The sequence below is a fragment of the Galendromus occidentalis genome, unplaced genomic scaffold (genome assembly GCF_000255335.2).
Source record: "Galendromus occidentalis unplaced genomic scaffold, Mocc_1.1 scf7180000076381, whole genome shotgun sequence".
Classification (NCBI taxonomy): domain Eukaryota; kingdom Metazoa; phylum Arthropoda; class Arachnida; order Mesostigmata; family Phytoseiidae; genus Galendromus; species Galendromus occidentalis.
The window spans coordinates 261,691-275,986 of NW_003804370.1; the positions used below are offsets into that span (position 1 = coordinate 261,691).

Genomic DNA, 14,296 nt, shown 5'->3' on the forward strand with positions numbered 1-14,296 from the left:
AATCGACTATTTTGATTAGGTACCTCATTTTATTCTAGGTACTATTCCGTCCTAATCAGAAACTGGGGAAATCTGTTCGAGAACGGAGGACGTCCGGGAAACTGAATCCTCTGAAGTAAAGTTCCACTTATTTCGAGTTTATTGTTCCTCGTTGTCTGAATTTGGGCATAGGATGATCCCTACGGGTTTCGAGATTGGTTTTGACGAGCTCGAAGAAGCGAGTTTGAAGAATACGAGCGGAACGAATCACGAGATCTGGCTGATGTATTTGCAATATCGAATCACAGTTTCTTGAAGCTCCATTTGACCTCGTAGACCCCAACGGTTTGCTGTTTCTTCTCGTCGTAGTCAGTCCACTCCTTCTCCGTGAGATCAACCTCGTCAAAGACCTTGCCTTCCTCGGTTTTCGCCACCCAACCGTCTCTGCAACGAAATGAGAATTTTTCGTAACTAGACGATTCTGCTCCGGGGCAGAAGAATATTCGCGAGAGACACCCGTCCGAAGTCCATGATGCACTGTGAATCTCCCCCCGATCATTCATCATAATCGACAGAAGCGAATAAAAAAGGGTAGCACTAGTGTAGTGATCTTAACTAGATTACTGAGACGGGAATCATAACGGAAAATCAATACCTCGGGTCGAAGTCGACAAGCTCCAGCCCGCGACAATCGAAAGCGATGATCTTCTGCGATTTCTCTGAGGTTGTGTAAGCTTTCCGGGAATCTGTGATGATGTCGAGAGTATTCGTTCTCGAGCAAAGTTTACATTTGATGACTAGATTCGCATCACCTCGACTGCCCGGGATATCCTTTCGAAACAGAAAACGTTTCAGGCCACGCACCACCAAATCACGGGAACAGAAAGATCAGGGGGTGCAGGGGCTTCCTGCACAATCATTCGTCCGCAGCTTGGAGCAGAACGAATAATTGACTCAGAGAATAGACCTTACTTGGCGCGATTCGAGTTCCACGGAAACCCAATTGTCATTGACTTCACCGCATCCTCCACATTTAACTTTCAAATACCAAACGAAGGAATCGTCGGCCGGTTCCAGGTGAACAAGGTTCTCGAGGTTCGCATTGAGCTCGAGAGCGATCTTGACCATTTTTGGTTGAACGTTTGTAAGGCACCGATTGAAAGAGTGATGAGGAAGGATGAGCCGCCTCGAGTATTTCCTTGGGACAATCGAACCCGAGCTGATGACTATCGAATATCTACCGAGCGGTGCACTTCTAACACATGCACTTTGCGTGTCGTCTATCCTCTCTCCCTCCCTCCATACGGGCCCGTCGGTATCGCGCCGGGCATGTCCGGCAAACCTTCTATTTGCGTGAATCTATTGCGGAGCCTCATTCACAAAAGGCTCGAGCCGCTGTCCGACGCAGAACCCCCTCAGGGCTCAGAGCGTTAGCATCCGAGACGATAGTATAAATTTCCAATCGAGCCTCATCGACTGTTTCGCGAGAGCTTCGGGAAACCTTCGAAACACGCGCCTTCTGGGACGTATCGTCTGCTAACCTGTCAACATAGCGGCCTTCAGGTTGGTATACGTCACTATAATTTCCCGGTGAAGTTTTACTTGAATTGAGAGTTTCGGCAAGTTTTTCGCGCAGCTTAGTAGCTCAAATAGATTCTTAAGGGGGAGGTACTTGAGATATTTTTCCGAGGAGAGCTCGGTGTTCCCTGGTACTGACTAACTCACGTCATCGTACCTGCCGGTGAATACTCTGCGCTTCCCCGGATCCTGGAAACTTTGCTAAATTTAATACTAAGCCGGCTGTCCGAAGGTTTCCTCGAAACTCGGACCTTGGACTCCTCGGAGAACATCGCCATATATCCAGAAAAAAGGAATCATCGATTCCATTGATGCTCCTGCTCAACATTCGAATGTCGAAGCTTCCATGTACCTATTCCTATACTGAAATGATATGATTCTACATCTCCTCGATTTCCTTTCGAGAATCGCATGATCTCAATCGTGCGATACGATAGATCCACAGCCCGGCCGCCACCTATACCTCTTTCTCCGCAAGACCTGCGTTTTTGGTAACAGCGTAAGGATGAGATTTTCCCAGTCCCTGAGCGAGTTTCTATTCTTTGCGATCTTGGAGAGCGGCCGCGGAAAATCACGGCGGTGTGAGGGTTCCCTTCGAACAGGGATTCGGTCCGAGCGAGGATAAGGCATCTTCCACGTCCAGACCTGACTTGTACCCTGCCGCCATCGATCAATAATAATAGATTCTGCGAACTTGGAGCCACGTTGCGGCTCAGGTGGAACTTGAGTGGAGTATCATCGTCGGATCGAACGACTGCTTGAACGCTGATTTTCTTTCCCAAATCCCCGCTCGAGATTGGTTCTCGCGAGGTTTCCGCTTGTATCGCGTAGCTCGAGGCCTTGTAGTGCCGAGACTGGAGGTCATTATGAGACCGTCAAGTCTAGCGTCGTAAAACCTGGATAATTCCCTTGCAGGATGTGGAGGCTCTGTATAATCCTGGGGTTCTTTACCCTGACGACGTGGGGTGTCGATAGGAGCAACTTCAAAACATGTGAACAAAGCGCATTCTGCCGGTAAGCTTTCCATGCATACCTCTTTCTATTAGCTTCCGCTATGTGGATTGTTTTCGTGCTCGTGTGATTGTCGGCTCTGACCCTCGGGAGAGATGTCTCGTCATTTTGGAGTTCGATCGAGCACCAGCAACATATGATTTCGTCATCGGGGTATTTTTTCCACCACAATCGCTTCTCCCTCTCGCTCGGCATATCATCCTCGGGACACTGACCCTGACGCGGGTCCCTATGAAGTGCGGAGAAGAATGTTGTGACGGTAGGAATCCCATTCCAGGCGGAATCGTCGGATGCAACCAGGGAAATCACCCTTCGCAGCTTCCACGTCCAAGGCCGTTCAGATAGACTCGGAGAACATAGCTCTGGATCTGGTGAATACTTTGAATCAGAAGGAATTCACTCTGTATCTTAAAGCCTACGAAGGACCGTCAATCCGCGTGATGATCGATGAAAGCGATAGGTCACCCTTCAAGAGATATGTAGCCCTCCCTGCCCTCCAAGATCGTATCACCCAGGCACCGTGAGTGACAGAATTCTTAGTCGTAAGGGACAGGATTCATGTAGATTGTAGATCCGTGTGGATCTGAGATCGCTAGCCTGTATTTGGTATTATTTCTCGCAGGGTCACGATAACCTCTCAGGGGGAAGAAAAAATGGAAGCCTCCTTCGGGAAAAATAAAGAGCATCGCCTTGTGATTTTCTCGGATCCATTCAAAATCGAGGTGTACTCCGGGGAGACGCTGGTGATCACAGCCAACGGCAGAGGGTTGATGAAATTCGAGCACTACCGAGAGCGGGAGCAGAAAAAGTGAGTTCCGAAATGATAGAGCAGCACCTTCCACAGGGCTCCCAGCATGCATCTACCTGGCTCGTCCAATTTTCAATTTAGCGCCAATCGGTCTCATCAGTGTAGATGAGCTAGTGGGTAATGGGTAACAGGGCGAAGAAGCGAGTTCTCGAATGTGAGGCTTCGGGTACGAGGAAGCCACCACACGAGGTTTGACCCTCGATTTGGCCTGTTTTTATGCTAACGAGACTTTATTCTCCCGCCACAGGGCTGACGTCGAAGCTGAAGTTCATCAAGAGCAAACACAGGAAGAAGACGCGACGAAAGTTTCGGTAGGACCATGACAAACCACCTTTTGCGGGAAAATACACAGCAACGCTGGAGAAATTTTTGATTTGCTCATCTGAATTTTCTCCTCATTTCCTTCCAGTATAATGAACGAGGCGAGAAGATAGTGGTGAGTTTATCCTGGATTTTCTTGAAGAGGACATCCTAAGAGTATCTCTGAATTATCTAGCCTGAGGCTGACCGGGACCAAGCTGGTAGCGATAGCCTCGGACATCGTGCTGATTCCGAAGGGTCTGTCTGACTTGGGGTCGATTTTAGCCGGCCCATGCCGGATTCCTGCACTCGAGACGCAAATGTCGGAGTCAGAATTCCCGGTCAGGCTATCACGTCTGATCACTCAGTCTCTCCATGCTCTCAGGAGTCTCTCTTCGTGGCTATGAACAGATGTCCATGCTTAGTCTTCTAACCGGGGTACGATTAGTCCTGGAACACAGAGAGCTTTGCTAAATTCCATATTTTTACGAGATCAGGACAGGGATCCATTTCGATTAGGCGACGAATTCTTCGCCGGAATCTGGGTAGTTCTAGTCGTCTGTGAATTCGATGTGTAGGACTTGGGAGCCTCGAGCTCGAGCTTGCAGCCTTCCTCGCATGCGGTTCCCGCGAATGGAATTGCCGTATCTCCTTCGCGAATGCATGCTTTCCGCGTATCCCAAATCGTGACTCCAATTGCATAACATCACACCCTCTGCCTTTGTTTCCCGTCAACGGAATCCGCCGCTCTTCTGTGGCAAGACCAATTTTGTAATTGACGATTTTCTCCCGAAGGATGGTGAGGCTAAGAAGGTAGAGGACGGTGATCCACCGGAGGATGGAGCCAAAGCCGCTGTCGATGAGCCCAGCGCCGCCGAAACCGATGGCGAAGACCTTGATGGAGCTTGGGAGGAAACCTTCCGAGCACACACCGACAGCAAGGAGCGCGGACCCATGTCCGTAGGAATGGATTTCACCTTCGAAGGCTTCGATTTCATCTACGGTCTGCCAGAGCATGCCGATAAATTTGCGCTCAGCCCGACAAAGTGAGTCTACCCCGAACTTCTTTCCCGAGAAATGTAGCGACCGACGCGAGCGAGTCGCTCTTAGGTATCGGCCACTCTTCCCCAAACTACGGCCGGGTACCGTGTACGGTAATGATGGGTGATTCGAATTTGCGTACCGATTTTGGAGCTCACGTAGAAATTTACGCAATCAAGGAACAACGAACGGTGGGCTTCGAATTGGCTGTTCAGCAGCAGGTAAAAAGAGCTATGAAACTTCGACTTTGAGTGCATATTTAAATCTGTTACTTGATAGGGGCCTGGCCGTAGTGAGTCACACGACTAACGAAACAGAGTTTACGTAAGTTCCAAAGTTCCTACTCGCTGTTCGAGTGCATTCTCCCCCTCCTCTGATTGCCGTGAGCTCACGCTGTACGCATACGCGGGCCTGGGTCTGACCGAAGCTTGGTTGTGGAATCGCATTATCGGCGTCCTTTTCGCAGATCGACTGGTCCTGCTCGATGTGAGACGGGAACAGTTGGATGACAAGATCGGACTCTTAGTGAGGGGGCTCCTCGGCTTCACAGCCCCCCCCTCCCTTCCCCGGATTCTATTCATGCGAGAGCGCATCTAACTGAGACCTTGTCGTGTTTTCAGGGGCAAGACGGATCCGTATAGATTGTACAATTTGGACGTTTTCGAGTACGAGACCTACAACCCGATGGCGCTCTACGGCGCCGTACCGTACATGATGGCTCACAACGAGAAGCACACCGTGGCCATGCTCTACCTGAATCCAAGTGAGACCTGGGTCGACATCGAGTCCCCGAACGGGGGCATGCTCTCATCCATGGTCGGTTTCGTGAGCAATCAGAAACAGGAAAGCAAACGAGAAACTCATTGGTTCTCGGAGACTGGAATCCTCGACATCTTCTTCATGGTGGGCCCGACCCCGCAGGACGTCGCGAAGCAGTACAGTGGAATCACGGGAGTCACACCGTTGCCACCGCTGTTCTCTCTTGCCTACCATCAGTCTCGCTGGAACTACAACGATCAGGACGACGTACGCGACGTCGACGCTGGCTTCGATCGACACGATATACCTTACGATGTGATCTGGCTCGACATCGAGCACACCCAGGGCAAGCGATACTTCACCTGGGACCCGGTGAGATTCTCCGAACCGGAGCAGATGATCACCAATCTCACCGCTAAAGGAAGACGCATGGTCACGATCATAGATCCGCATATCAAGCGGGACATGAACTACTTCATCCACTCTGAAGCATCGGCAAACGGATTCTACATCAAGGACAAGTCCGGTGTGGACTACGACGGTTGGTGTTGGCCCGGGAGCTCGTCGTACCTCGACTTCTTCAATCCGGCAGTTCGCGATTTCTGGGCAGACAAGTTCGCTCTCGATCAGTACAAGGGATCCACTGAACAGCTGTTCACATGGAACGACATGAACGAGCCCTCTGTCTTCAATGGACCGGAGGTGACCATGCAGAAAGACTGCAAACACTTCGGCAATCTCGAGCATCGAGACGTCCACAACATGTACGGACTTATGCTGCATATGGCCACGTACGAGGGTCATCTGCGACGGTCCAATAAGAAATTGAGACCGTTCGTCTTGACTCGGTCTTTCTTCGCCGGTGAGTTCTTTGTCCATAACGAAATTTGCGAAACAAGCCGGGATCGTGCCCCGCACGTCTCTCCTTGTCTCCGTCCGGAGCGACCACGTCTATCATCAGGAAATTATGGCGAGGCGGCGTATTGCATGATTCGGTTGCCCAAGTGAACAGGATCAATGAACGGAATGTCCTTGATTATGAGGTGTTCGTCTTACACAATTTGGTTTTGAGATGCATATCATTCCGACTGATAGTCTGTTTGCATATCCCACAGGATCTCAGAGATACGGAGCTGTCTGGACTGGAGACAACATGGCTAAATGGGACCATCTTCGCATCACCATCCCTATGCTGTTGTCCCTGTCCGTGTCGGGTATCACCTTCGTTGGGGCCGATGTGTCAGGATTCTTCGGAAATCCGGATCACGAGATGACCACCCGTTGGTATCAGATGGCCACGTGGCAACCGTTCTTCAGAGGACACGCACACCACGACACGAAACGGCGGGAGCCTTGGCTATTTGATGAAACCACCAACTCCATCGTCAAGGACCAGCTCCGAATGAGATATAGCATGCTCCCCTTATGGTACACCTTGTTTTACGAGAATGAGCAGCAAGCCCAACCTCCAATGAGACCTCTTTGGTGGAACTTCCCCGAAGATACCGAAGCTTTCGGGCTGGACGACAGTCATCTCGTCGGCGATACGCTGCTCGTGAGGCCTGTACTAGAGCAAGGAGCTACTAGTGTCAACATCTATTTCCCCGGGAAGGATACCGTCTGGTGAGTCCTTGGTGCTACGTGGGAAACTCATTGGGATTATGTCCCACGACCCTCAGAGCTCCACGGAGGAATTTCGAGTATTGGCATCCTTGGAGATCTCCACCAATTCCGCCCTCCTCCAGGTACGACATCTCGACGAGACAGAAGTTCCTCGGAGGGAAGACCTTGGTGCAGCCGGTCACTATCCACTCGATTCCGGTTTTCCAACGCGGGGGATCCATCCTCTTCACGAAAGAACGCGTCCGAAGGTGTTCCGCCCTGCAGGCGAGAGACCCCTATACTCTGACAGTCGCGCTAGACAAAGCTGGAACTTTCGCAAATGGTAGGATTTTTTCAGTCTACATCTGAGCAATGGCAGCTGCGTTTTTTCGGAGATTCGATAGAGTTTTCAAGCTGAAGATCTCTTCCAAGGTCTCTTAGCAATGAGTCTGACGAGGAATAATCTCGATTATTCGCAGGCACGGTGTACATGGATGACGAGGTTTCGTTCGACTATCGTAAACGAGACTTGATTTACGCTTTGGCTGAGTACAGACAAGGGGTCCTGAGTTACCAGCTTCTCGTCGGACCCGGGAAATTCGAGACGCCCGCTTGGGTCGAGCGGATAAACATCGTGGGGCTGACGGAACTACCTACGAAAATCACTGACGGTACGGATAAGGACGGATATGAGATTCGATTTTGACCTGAAGCCGAAAACTGGCAGGCAGAGGATACCCTTGTGAGACATAATAGTGACCTAAATTTCTTGTTCCCAGGCGAGAAGCTCCTAGAATTCTCCCATTCAGAACACACGGTGACGATCCGGAAACCTGCGTTCCACATGGACAGCCAATGGAGTTTGAAGCTTCATTTTTGAGATCTTCTTGGAACGAACCTGAAGTCGGACCCTTCCTGCGAATTCAATCGAAAACAATAGTTGAACGAGCCGTTCCCGTTTGGGTGGCCCCGAATGTCGATAGGATGATAACCAATGCCGTTGATGACTATAATGGGATGGTCGATGTTGATATTTGAGAGATGCTGTCGATCCTGAGCCGCCATTATCGTCGAGTGTATAAAGTCCACGAGAACAGACAACCTAATGAATTCAAGACGAAAGCAGGTGCTCATGCCCGAACATTGTCCAGCGCGACCTTTTGATGATCTTTCGTTGAATGGCAGCATTCCTGATATTTGATATACAAGTTGTTGCCTGCTCTCCGTCATCCTCCTGTCATTCGATTGATCGATGAACGATCATTGTGATCCGAGTGATAGAAATGATGAATATTTTGATTATTGACTCAAGAAGCAAGCATTCAAAAACTCAATCGGTCTCCTTTCGGACATATCTTTCAAATTCAATCAAGCGGGGCGTCGGATCAAACATGAAGCGGTCCGACCACCAAGTTATGTATGTTTCATAAATAAAGGATTGATTCCGAGATGCTGAAGATATCGTGTGCCCTGAGGAGTCTCTTGCAGATCGTTGATCCATGCGGATGTGGATCGTCTTACTTAGTCGAGCGAGGGCCGGGGAGCACTCCATTGAGACCAGGCGTCCGTATGATTTTCATCAATACGCCTTACGCAGTGACCACGTAGCGTTCAGAGGGAGATCTCGGATTTGTGGAAACTCCGTTCCCATGAAAGGACTCGAATCGATTTATCGCTACAAGCGAGAGCTCATCATACAGTCTCGAAGTATCTCCCAAAACACTGGGACCCTTTCTTCAGATCCCCCTTTCTCCCTTTTTTTGAGTTTCCTCTTCCCTGTTTCTAGAATTTTCCGCGATAGCCGCGGAGCCCTAGTCGCGTCTTCACATATCGGCTTCGTCGGAAGGCTCACCAACGAAGACGGGAACGTTCCACCAATGATGAAATCCGTGAAGAAGCGTCACCTCTCCTTCTTTAGCCTCCCCCCGGCTAAAGTACATGTGTCTTGTATGCTCTTCCTCCGCTTCTTGCAGAATTTCTCGATTCAAACGGCTCAGGGAAAGTCGCGTTTATCCTCTCTTTTTTTCCTCAAGCCAAAGCCGAGGTGATGTCACAAAAGATGTACCTCGGCACAAAATCCCGACCTGCACTCGTATGAAAGATGCATCCGCGGTATGCTCTCATGAATGCGAGACCCTAATTCGAAAATATCGAGGCTTCCCGTCTCTCGCTGCTTCGAGGAAATCGGTCAGGATTCGGAATAAATAGGACATATGGGGAAAAGCGAGTCCAGTCATTGATGTGCTGCTGGACTCGCATGTCGCCTGAGTACCTAGAAGTTTCTCGGGATATCCATCGAGCGCCGAGGTGTGTGTATCGAAGATGGAAGATAATTCTCGATGACTGAAGCGCGCAGTCTTTTCCGTCCCTCATCTGAAACGAGAATTCCGAGCCTAGCGTCTGACTGCACCGATATAGAGGCCTCCTGACAGAGAGCTCTGACAGAGATTACGCGGGCAGAGTCCAGAACGCTCCTGTTTCATAGAAAAAACGCGGGGACTATATTATTTGAGCGCTTAGATTTCTTGTTGCTGACGCTATTGCAGTTTCCACGGAATTATATTTAGTATCGTAGTGAGTCGAAACGAAGAGTGAGGGCTCAAAACTCTTGCCTATGACACAACGACGTCTGGCCAAAGGTGAACTCTCACTGGTCGTCTTCTGCTGCTGCTGCCGCTGTTGTTGTTGCCGCTTGGCGGTGACTGAAGATTCGGTTCTCCCCATTCATCACCAGAAGGCTCGCTGGTTCAGTGGCGTTCGGTTGTGGTCGTATCTTGCGTCAAGCAAAGATCAACGTCGACGAGTATTTGCTACGACGATGTGGGCATCATCGAGGGGAGCGTTCCGACTGGGGGTTCAACTCCCTCGGTGGACCAGAGCCTCCCTCAGAGCCACAGAACTCCACAGACAGGTCAGTGTGGTTTTCCGAAGAGAAAACTGTTTTCTTGCGAACCCTCTCTCCGTAGGTGTTTTCGAGAAGAGAGGGAGGTCCTGTCAGCTGAGCGCCGGTTGCCTTCGGGGAGACTCAGTCAGACGACGATCGGAACTTAGGGGTTGACTCGGATGAATTGCAGTGGAGCTCGGGCGTCCGTCTGCTTCGTTTTCCTTGATGAATTTCCGGTCTTATTGACTTCATCCTCTAGGTCAAAGCCATTACTACGGCGCGTTCAGCGGGCTCCGATGTTTGTGACAGGATAGAAGCTCCTAAGATCGGATTCGAACGTTTTCCATTAGGAATGACAGAGTTTCGATCGCTATGCTTTCAGCTCAAGGGCAGACGTTCTCTGTTCCTTTCCGGAAACACGTGTTCCGCCAGAAGCGGGGCCCATTCGGAAGAGCGACTGGTGTCAGCCGGAAATATCGATTCACCCTGGGGAGCGATTACCGTCGTTTCAAATGTTCAGGGAACCCCAGGCGGTCCGCAGGAAGGGCGCGCGTTCACGAGAGCGAAGAATCCAGGATAAGATGAAGTTGCGAAATATTATCATCTGTAGGAATAGGGGGTCGTGGTACCGAAAGGCTGTTGATTTTTTTTGCTTCACATGCGCGAACTCCCGCCCAGTAATGCCCCGACTTATTAGTCCGTGGTTTGGCGCTCAATTGTTCTATCGTTCACTGTCTGAATTCTAAATACCATTCAATCGACGGGACGTGGACCGGGTCGGAGAAACTCCCACCCCATCTGGTTTTCTGGTCTGTCGAAGGGCAGCCGTTGGCCACTGACATATGATCTCGTCGAAGCGAAAATCACATCTCAGCTGTTTGGCTGAACACGCGAATATCTGCTGTTGAAAATGTGTGCCGCGTTCCAGTGTCACGTAGCGTCTTCGTGTTAGCGTGCATTATCAGAGTGACGTGGAATGCTGAGATTAAGCACCCATAAATAATCAGAGAATCTCGAGGGCGAAGGCGTCTAGCCGTCGAGAGCGTGTTCTCCGCTGTTCTGGACTCTTCGAGTGGACGGAGTAAGACTCAAATCACAACGGTCGTTGTCACATTCGATTCCTGGAGAATTACGGAATGTGAACTGTTCTGCGATTCTGTAATGGGAGCTGGTGTCGTTCTCGATCGAGCTGGGATCGCGTTCTAGTCGATCATCAGGGAATTTGCATCCGCGCAGGAGTGAGCGTGGTAGGCGTCGAAGCCATCGCTGCCTCGAACGCCATCAGAAGAGTTCCATATTGAATCGTCCAATCAGTCGGTCTTCTCTAGGTCTACGAATAGCTTGCTCCACGCCTCGCCTTAGTGACTTCGATTCGAACAATTTCCTTGCAGCTCGCGACCGCGACTAGAACACAACATCGGTACCGTGAATTCATTCGTCCCGACGCGGTTTTTGCGCTCGCTTTCGGAGCTACGATGGCCGACGCAATCCGGAAGTGCGATACTCTCTACGAGGCAGGAGACTATGATGAGGCGTACGCCGAGATCATGAAAGCCCAAGACGACCCCAGCCCGGAAGTGCGATGGCGGATCGTTCGAATGACTTTCAAAGGTATGGCTCAATCCAGGGTCGTTTCGTTCGATTCCGATCGAGAAAGCAAGCCTCGTCGCGGTTCTTCCAATGATGCTATCGCTTCTTTCCTTTGTAGTCGCGGAGAAGACTGGCGAGGCTGCGGCGAAAACGAAAGCCATAAACGAAGGGATCGTAGCTCTCGAAGAAAACCTCAAACTTGCACCCAACTGCCCGAATACTCACAAGTGGATAGCCATTCTTCTAGCTTCAAAGGACCAACACGATTCGCTCAAACATAAAATCGAAGAGGCTTTTATCATCCGAGAGCATCTTGAGGTGAGCCCAGCGGCAATCGGAGAATTCGATTCGGTTATTTATTCTGCGAGAAAGCTTGAATGCTCGAACATCGAGACGGTGCTCGGTCGATTAATATTTCGGTGTTCCGCACAGAAAGCACTCCACTACAACCCGAAGGACGGATACGCACACTATGTGCTGGGTCGGTGGTGTTTCCAAGTAGCTTCTGTCGGCTGGATCCAGAGGAAGGCAGCTGCCGCCCTTTTCGCTTCACCTCCCGAGTCTTCCTACGAGCAAGCGCTGGAACATTTCATGAGAGCCGAAACCCGTAAGTATCGGTGATGAGCTGAGGCGAGCGGATAGGCTCTTGCCACTATAGTCTGTCCGGCGGGCCCGGTGCTCGTTAATAAGGCTCGGTCTTTCAGTGAATCCGGATATTTTCAACGCATGTTTCCTGATGGCAGCGAAGTGCTTCTTACAAAAGGGGGATAAAGATAAAGCTGGAGAATACCTCAAGAAATGCATAGAAAAGAAAGGGAAGGATCAAGAATCGATCAGGAATATCGAGGAAGCTCAAATGCTCGCCAAGAAACACAAACTCTTCTAAGGATGTTCGTCTACGGTGAGGCTCGGCTCGGAGTCCTCTGGCGACGCACTCAGGAGACCATCCTGCCAGCCTCGTTTCAAAAATGCAAAGGACTCTTCTCTCGATTCGAGAAGAGAAGGAATGGTTCTACGTTCACATACGGGCTCGATACATGACCAAATAACTGCTCGGAGCGTCTCAACACGCCCCAAGTCGACGGGCTTTCATCCTACATTTCGGATTGTTCACAGAAGGAGCTGTATTCCAGAGATAACGCTACGCTGTGTGAAAAGCAGATTGATTTCTTCCCAGGGAGCGCCAAACTTCGGCTTCGATATAAGGAGATCACTTCTGAGATTTCTTGTTAGCCACACATCCTCACTACGGAAGATGATGGCCATGCTACTGATTACCCGGATCTGCTTACAGCAGACCAGCGATGGGGAACTACTGTGATCTTGACATGTCGAATAAATTTTAAGCACAATCATTCGATTCAATCCTCGATCAGGAGGAATCCAACTCATGCCCCCCCCTCCGGTGGAAGACCCTCCAAGCCGCTCAGAACTCGGTTCCACGAGTCGTCCGAGGCAGCCGGGGGAAAACCGCAGCCCGCATGATCAACAGTCCCGCATCCCCGAAACCTCGGCCTTTGGTCACGGGACTCCGCCAACTATTACAGAAGTTTTATTCATTCTCTCATAAACGGTGAAACTAGGCCTCCGGGGTTTCCGATGGCATTTTGCGGAGTGTCGGGAATCTCAGGAAGTGCGTGAGAGGACTCGGTTCCATTCTGATAACATTGATCCTGTCCCAAGGATTGAACATCATCCTGCCTTCGGTGATCTCGATGTTCCTCGTGTACTGTAAGGAGCGAAGAGATTTACTTGGTCCTGATCTGCGAGGTTAAAGAGTCAGACCAAAACACCTCGAGTTGGTGGAGGAAACTTTGTAGGCTCGGGCCAATGCGGTGGTCATGTTGTTCGGATGTACTTCTAGGATATAGATACTCACTTTCATACGGGCCGCAGCAACGCCCATGAATAGAGAGAGGGGGCTCTTCGCTCTAAATTTCAGCTGGGCCAACAGGTAATAAGTGGCCAAGAAGCCACCAGCGAAATGGTTCAGAGCACGATCTTCGCCCCTGATCTTTGCAAGCGCGGCGTTTGCTGAAACATTCCGAGAACTTATCAGAGCGAGCCAGAGTCGGAAAGAGATCTGAGCTGCGCCTGGAGCGCGCAGATATTAGGCCCGATGAGATAGACGGGAGCTCTTCAACTTACTGGCCATGAAGATACCAGTCGCAATGTAGGCAGGAACAAGGGCGATGACGCCGGCACCCAGGAGCGGGAAGATCCTCTTTTCCTGTCTTCGCAAGTGTTCGTACAGCATGCCCGAGCCGAAGCTGACCATTGTTACATGCTTGGCTACGGCGCGTATTTTGTAGAAGTAGTCCTCATCCGCGGGCGAGTGGTAGTATGATCGAGCTAACTCGTACTTCTGCGGCTCGGCTGTAAGTTTCCAACTGAAAGAGCGATCAGAGCATCGGAAATCAACGAGGAGACTTGAGTCAAGCTGCAATTATCACGACGCTCCGCTTCCGACGCTCAGTATGCGAGCCATCAAGGAACTCACTCCTTCACGCGAACTTGCGGGTCGCGGTATTCCTTTGAACGATCCCTCGGATCCATGCTGACAGGGAGGAACACCTAGGTGTTCAAATGACCCCGACCAAAACAAGCGGGACGATCGACGATCAAGGAAGAGGAACTTCTCCTCCTCTGCAACCACAACAAAAACAGTAGGCCGGGGGCTAAATGCAGAAGAAATCGCGCACTCCACGGATTAGGGAATTTCCCAGATTCTTGTAGCCTCAGAT

General features: G+C 50.5%; 4 protein-coding genes across 4 annotated transcripts; 2 read left to right on the forward strand and 2 right to left on the reverse strand.

Annotated features, from left to right (window-relative positions):
* Positions 1-7: 7 nt before the first annotated feature.
* Positions 8-1,248, reverse strand: LOC100905610 (CXXC motif containing zinc binding protein). Its single transcript, XM_003738938.1, has 3 exons — positions 952-1,248; positions 635-810; positions 8-423 (listed from the first exon to the last, which is right to left on the reverse strand). The coding sequence occupies exons 1-3, from the start codon at positions 1,105-1,107 to the stop codon at positions 282-284; spliced, it is 474 nt and encodes a 157-aa protein (XP_003738986.1). The 5' UTR covers positions 1,108-1,248; the 3' UTR covers positions 8-281.
* A 283-nt stretch (positions 1,249-1,531) lies between these two features.
* Positions 1,532-8,530, forward strand: GCS2alpha (glucosidase 2 subunit alpha). The gene is made up of 12 exons (XM_003738936.2): positions 1,532-1,542; positions 2,473-2,571; positions 2,846-3,088; positions 3,191-3,376; positions 3,624-3,687; positions 3,786-3,812; positions 4,472-4,722; positions 5,338-6,338; positions 6,592-7,099; positions 7,222-7,421; positions 7,558-7,749; positions 7,858-8,530. Exons 2-12 carry the CDS (start codon positions 2,474-2,476, stop codon positions 7,956-7,958), a joined length of 2,871 nt encoding a protein of 956 aa, XP_003738984.1. The 5' UTR covers positions 1,532-1,542; position 2,473; the 3' UTR covers positions 7,959-8,530.
* Positions 8,531-9,879: 1,349 nt separating this feature from the next.
* On the forward strand, positions 9,880-12,904 carry LOC100905756 (regulator of microtubule dynamics protein 1). The gene is made up of 5 exons (XM_003738939.2): positions 9,880-9,989; positions 11,354-11,573; positions 11,671-11,870; positions 11,985-12,159; positions 12,257-12,904. The coding sequence occupies exons 1-5, from the start codon at positions 9,897-9,899 to the stop codon at positions 12,436-12,438; spliced, it is 870 nt and encodes a 289-aa protein (XP_003738987.1). The 5' UTR covers positions 9,880-9,896; the 3' UTR covers positions 12,439-12,904.
* Positions 12,905-13,091: 187 nt separating this feature from the next.
* On the reverse strand, positions 13,092-14,184 carry LOC100905900 (uncharacterized). Its single transcript, XM_003738940.2, has 4 exons — positions 14,053-14,184; positions 13,701-13,942; positions 13,432-13,586; positions 13,092-13,281 (listed from the first exon to the last, which is right to left on the reverse strand). Exons 1-4 carry the CDS (start codon positions 14,106-14,108, stop codon positions 13,132-13,134), a joined length of 603 nt encoding a protein of 200 aa, XP_003738988.1. The 5' UTR covers positions 14,109-14,184; the 3' UTR covers positions 13,092-13,131.
* Between the last annotated feature and the right edge of the window lie 112 nt (positions 14,185-14,296).

Bases quoted from the DNA above. Each gene is read 5' to 3' on its own strand.
- LOC100905610 (XM_003738938.1), bottom strand. From the start codon at position 1,107: ATGGTCAAGATCGCTCTCGAGCTCAATGCGAACCTCGAGAACCTTGTT. The intron at 811-951 runs GTAAGGTCTATT...CTGTTTCGAAAG, and splicing joins TGGAACTCGAATCGCGCCAA to GATATCCCGGGCAGTCGAGG. The intron at 424-634 runs GTATTGATTTTC...ATTTCGTTGCAG, and splicing joins CTTGTCGACTTCGACCCGAG to AGACGGTTGGGTGGCGAAAA.
- GCS2alpha (XM_003738936.2), top strand. From the start codon at position 2,474: ATGTGGAGGCTCTGTATAATCCTGGGGTTCTTTACCCTGACGACGTGG. The intron at 3,089-3,190 runs GTGAGTGACAGA...TATTTCTCGCAG, and splicing joins GATCGTATCACCCAGGCACC to GGTCACGATAACCTCTCAGG. The intron at 3,377-3,623 runs GTGAGTTCCGAA...CTCCCGCCACAG, and splicing joins CGAGAGCGGGAGCAGAAAAA to GGCTGACGTCGAAGCTGAAG.
- LOC100905756 (XM_003738939.2), top strand. From the start codon at position 9,897: ATGTGGGCATCATCGAGGGGAGCGTTCCGACTGGGGGTTCAACTCCCT. The intron at 11,871-11,984 runs GTGAGCCCAGCG...TGTTCCGCACAG, and splicing joins TCATCCGAGAGCATCTTGAG to AAAGCACTCCACTACAACCC. The intron at 12,160-12,256 runs GTAAGTATCGGT...TCGGTCTTTCAG, and splicing joins TTTCATGAGAGCCGAAACCC to TGAATCCGGATATTTTCAAC.
- LOC100905900 (XM_003738940.2), bottom strand. From the start codon at position 14,108: ATGGATCCGAGGGATCGTTCAAAGGAATACCGCGACCCGCAAGTTCGC. The intron at 13,943-14,052 runs GTGAGTTCCTTG...TCGCTCTTTCAG, and splicing joins CCGCAAGTTCGCGTGAAGGA to TTGGAAACTTACAGCCGAGC. The intron at 13,587-13,700 runs GTAAGTTGAAGA...GGAATGTTTCAG, and splicing joins GACTGGTATCTTCATGGCCA to CAAACGCCGCGCTTGCAAAG.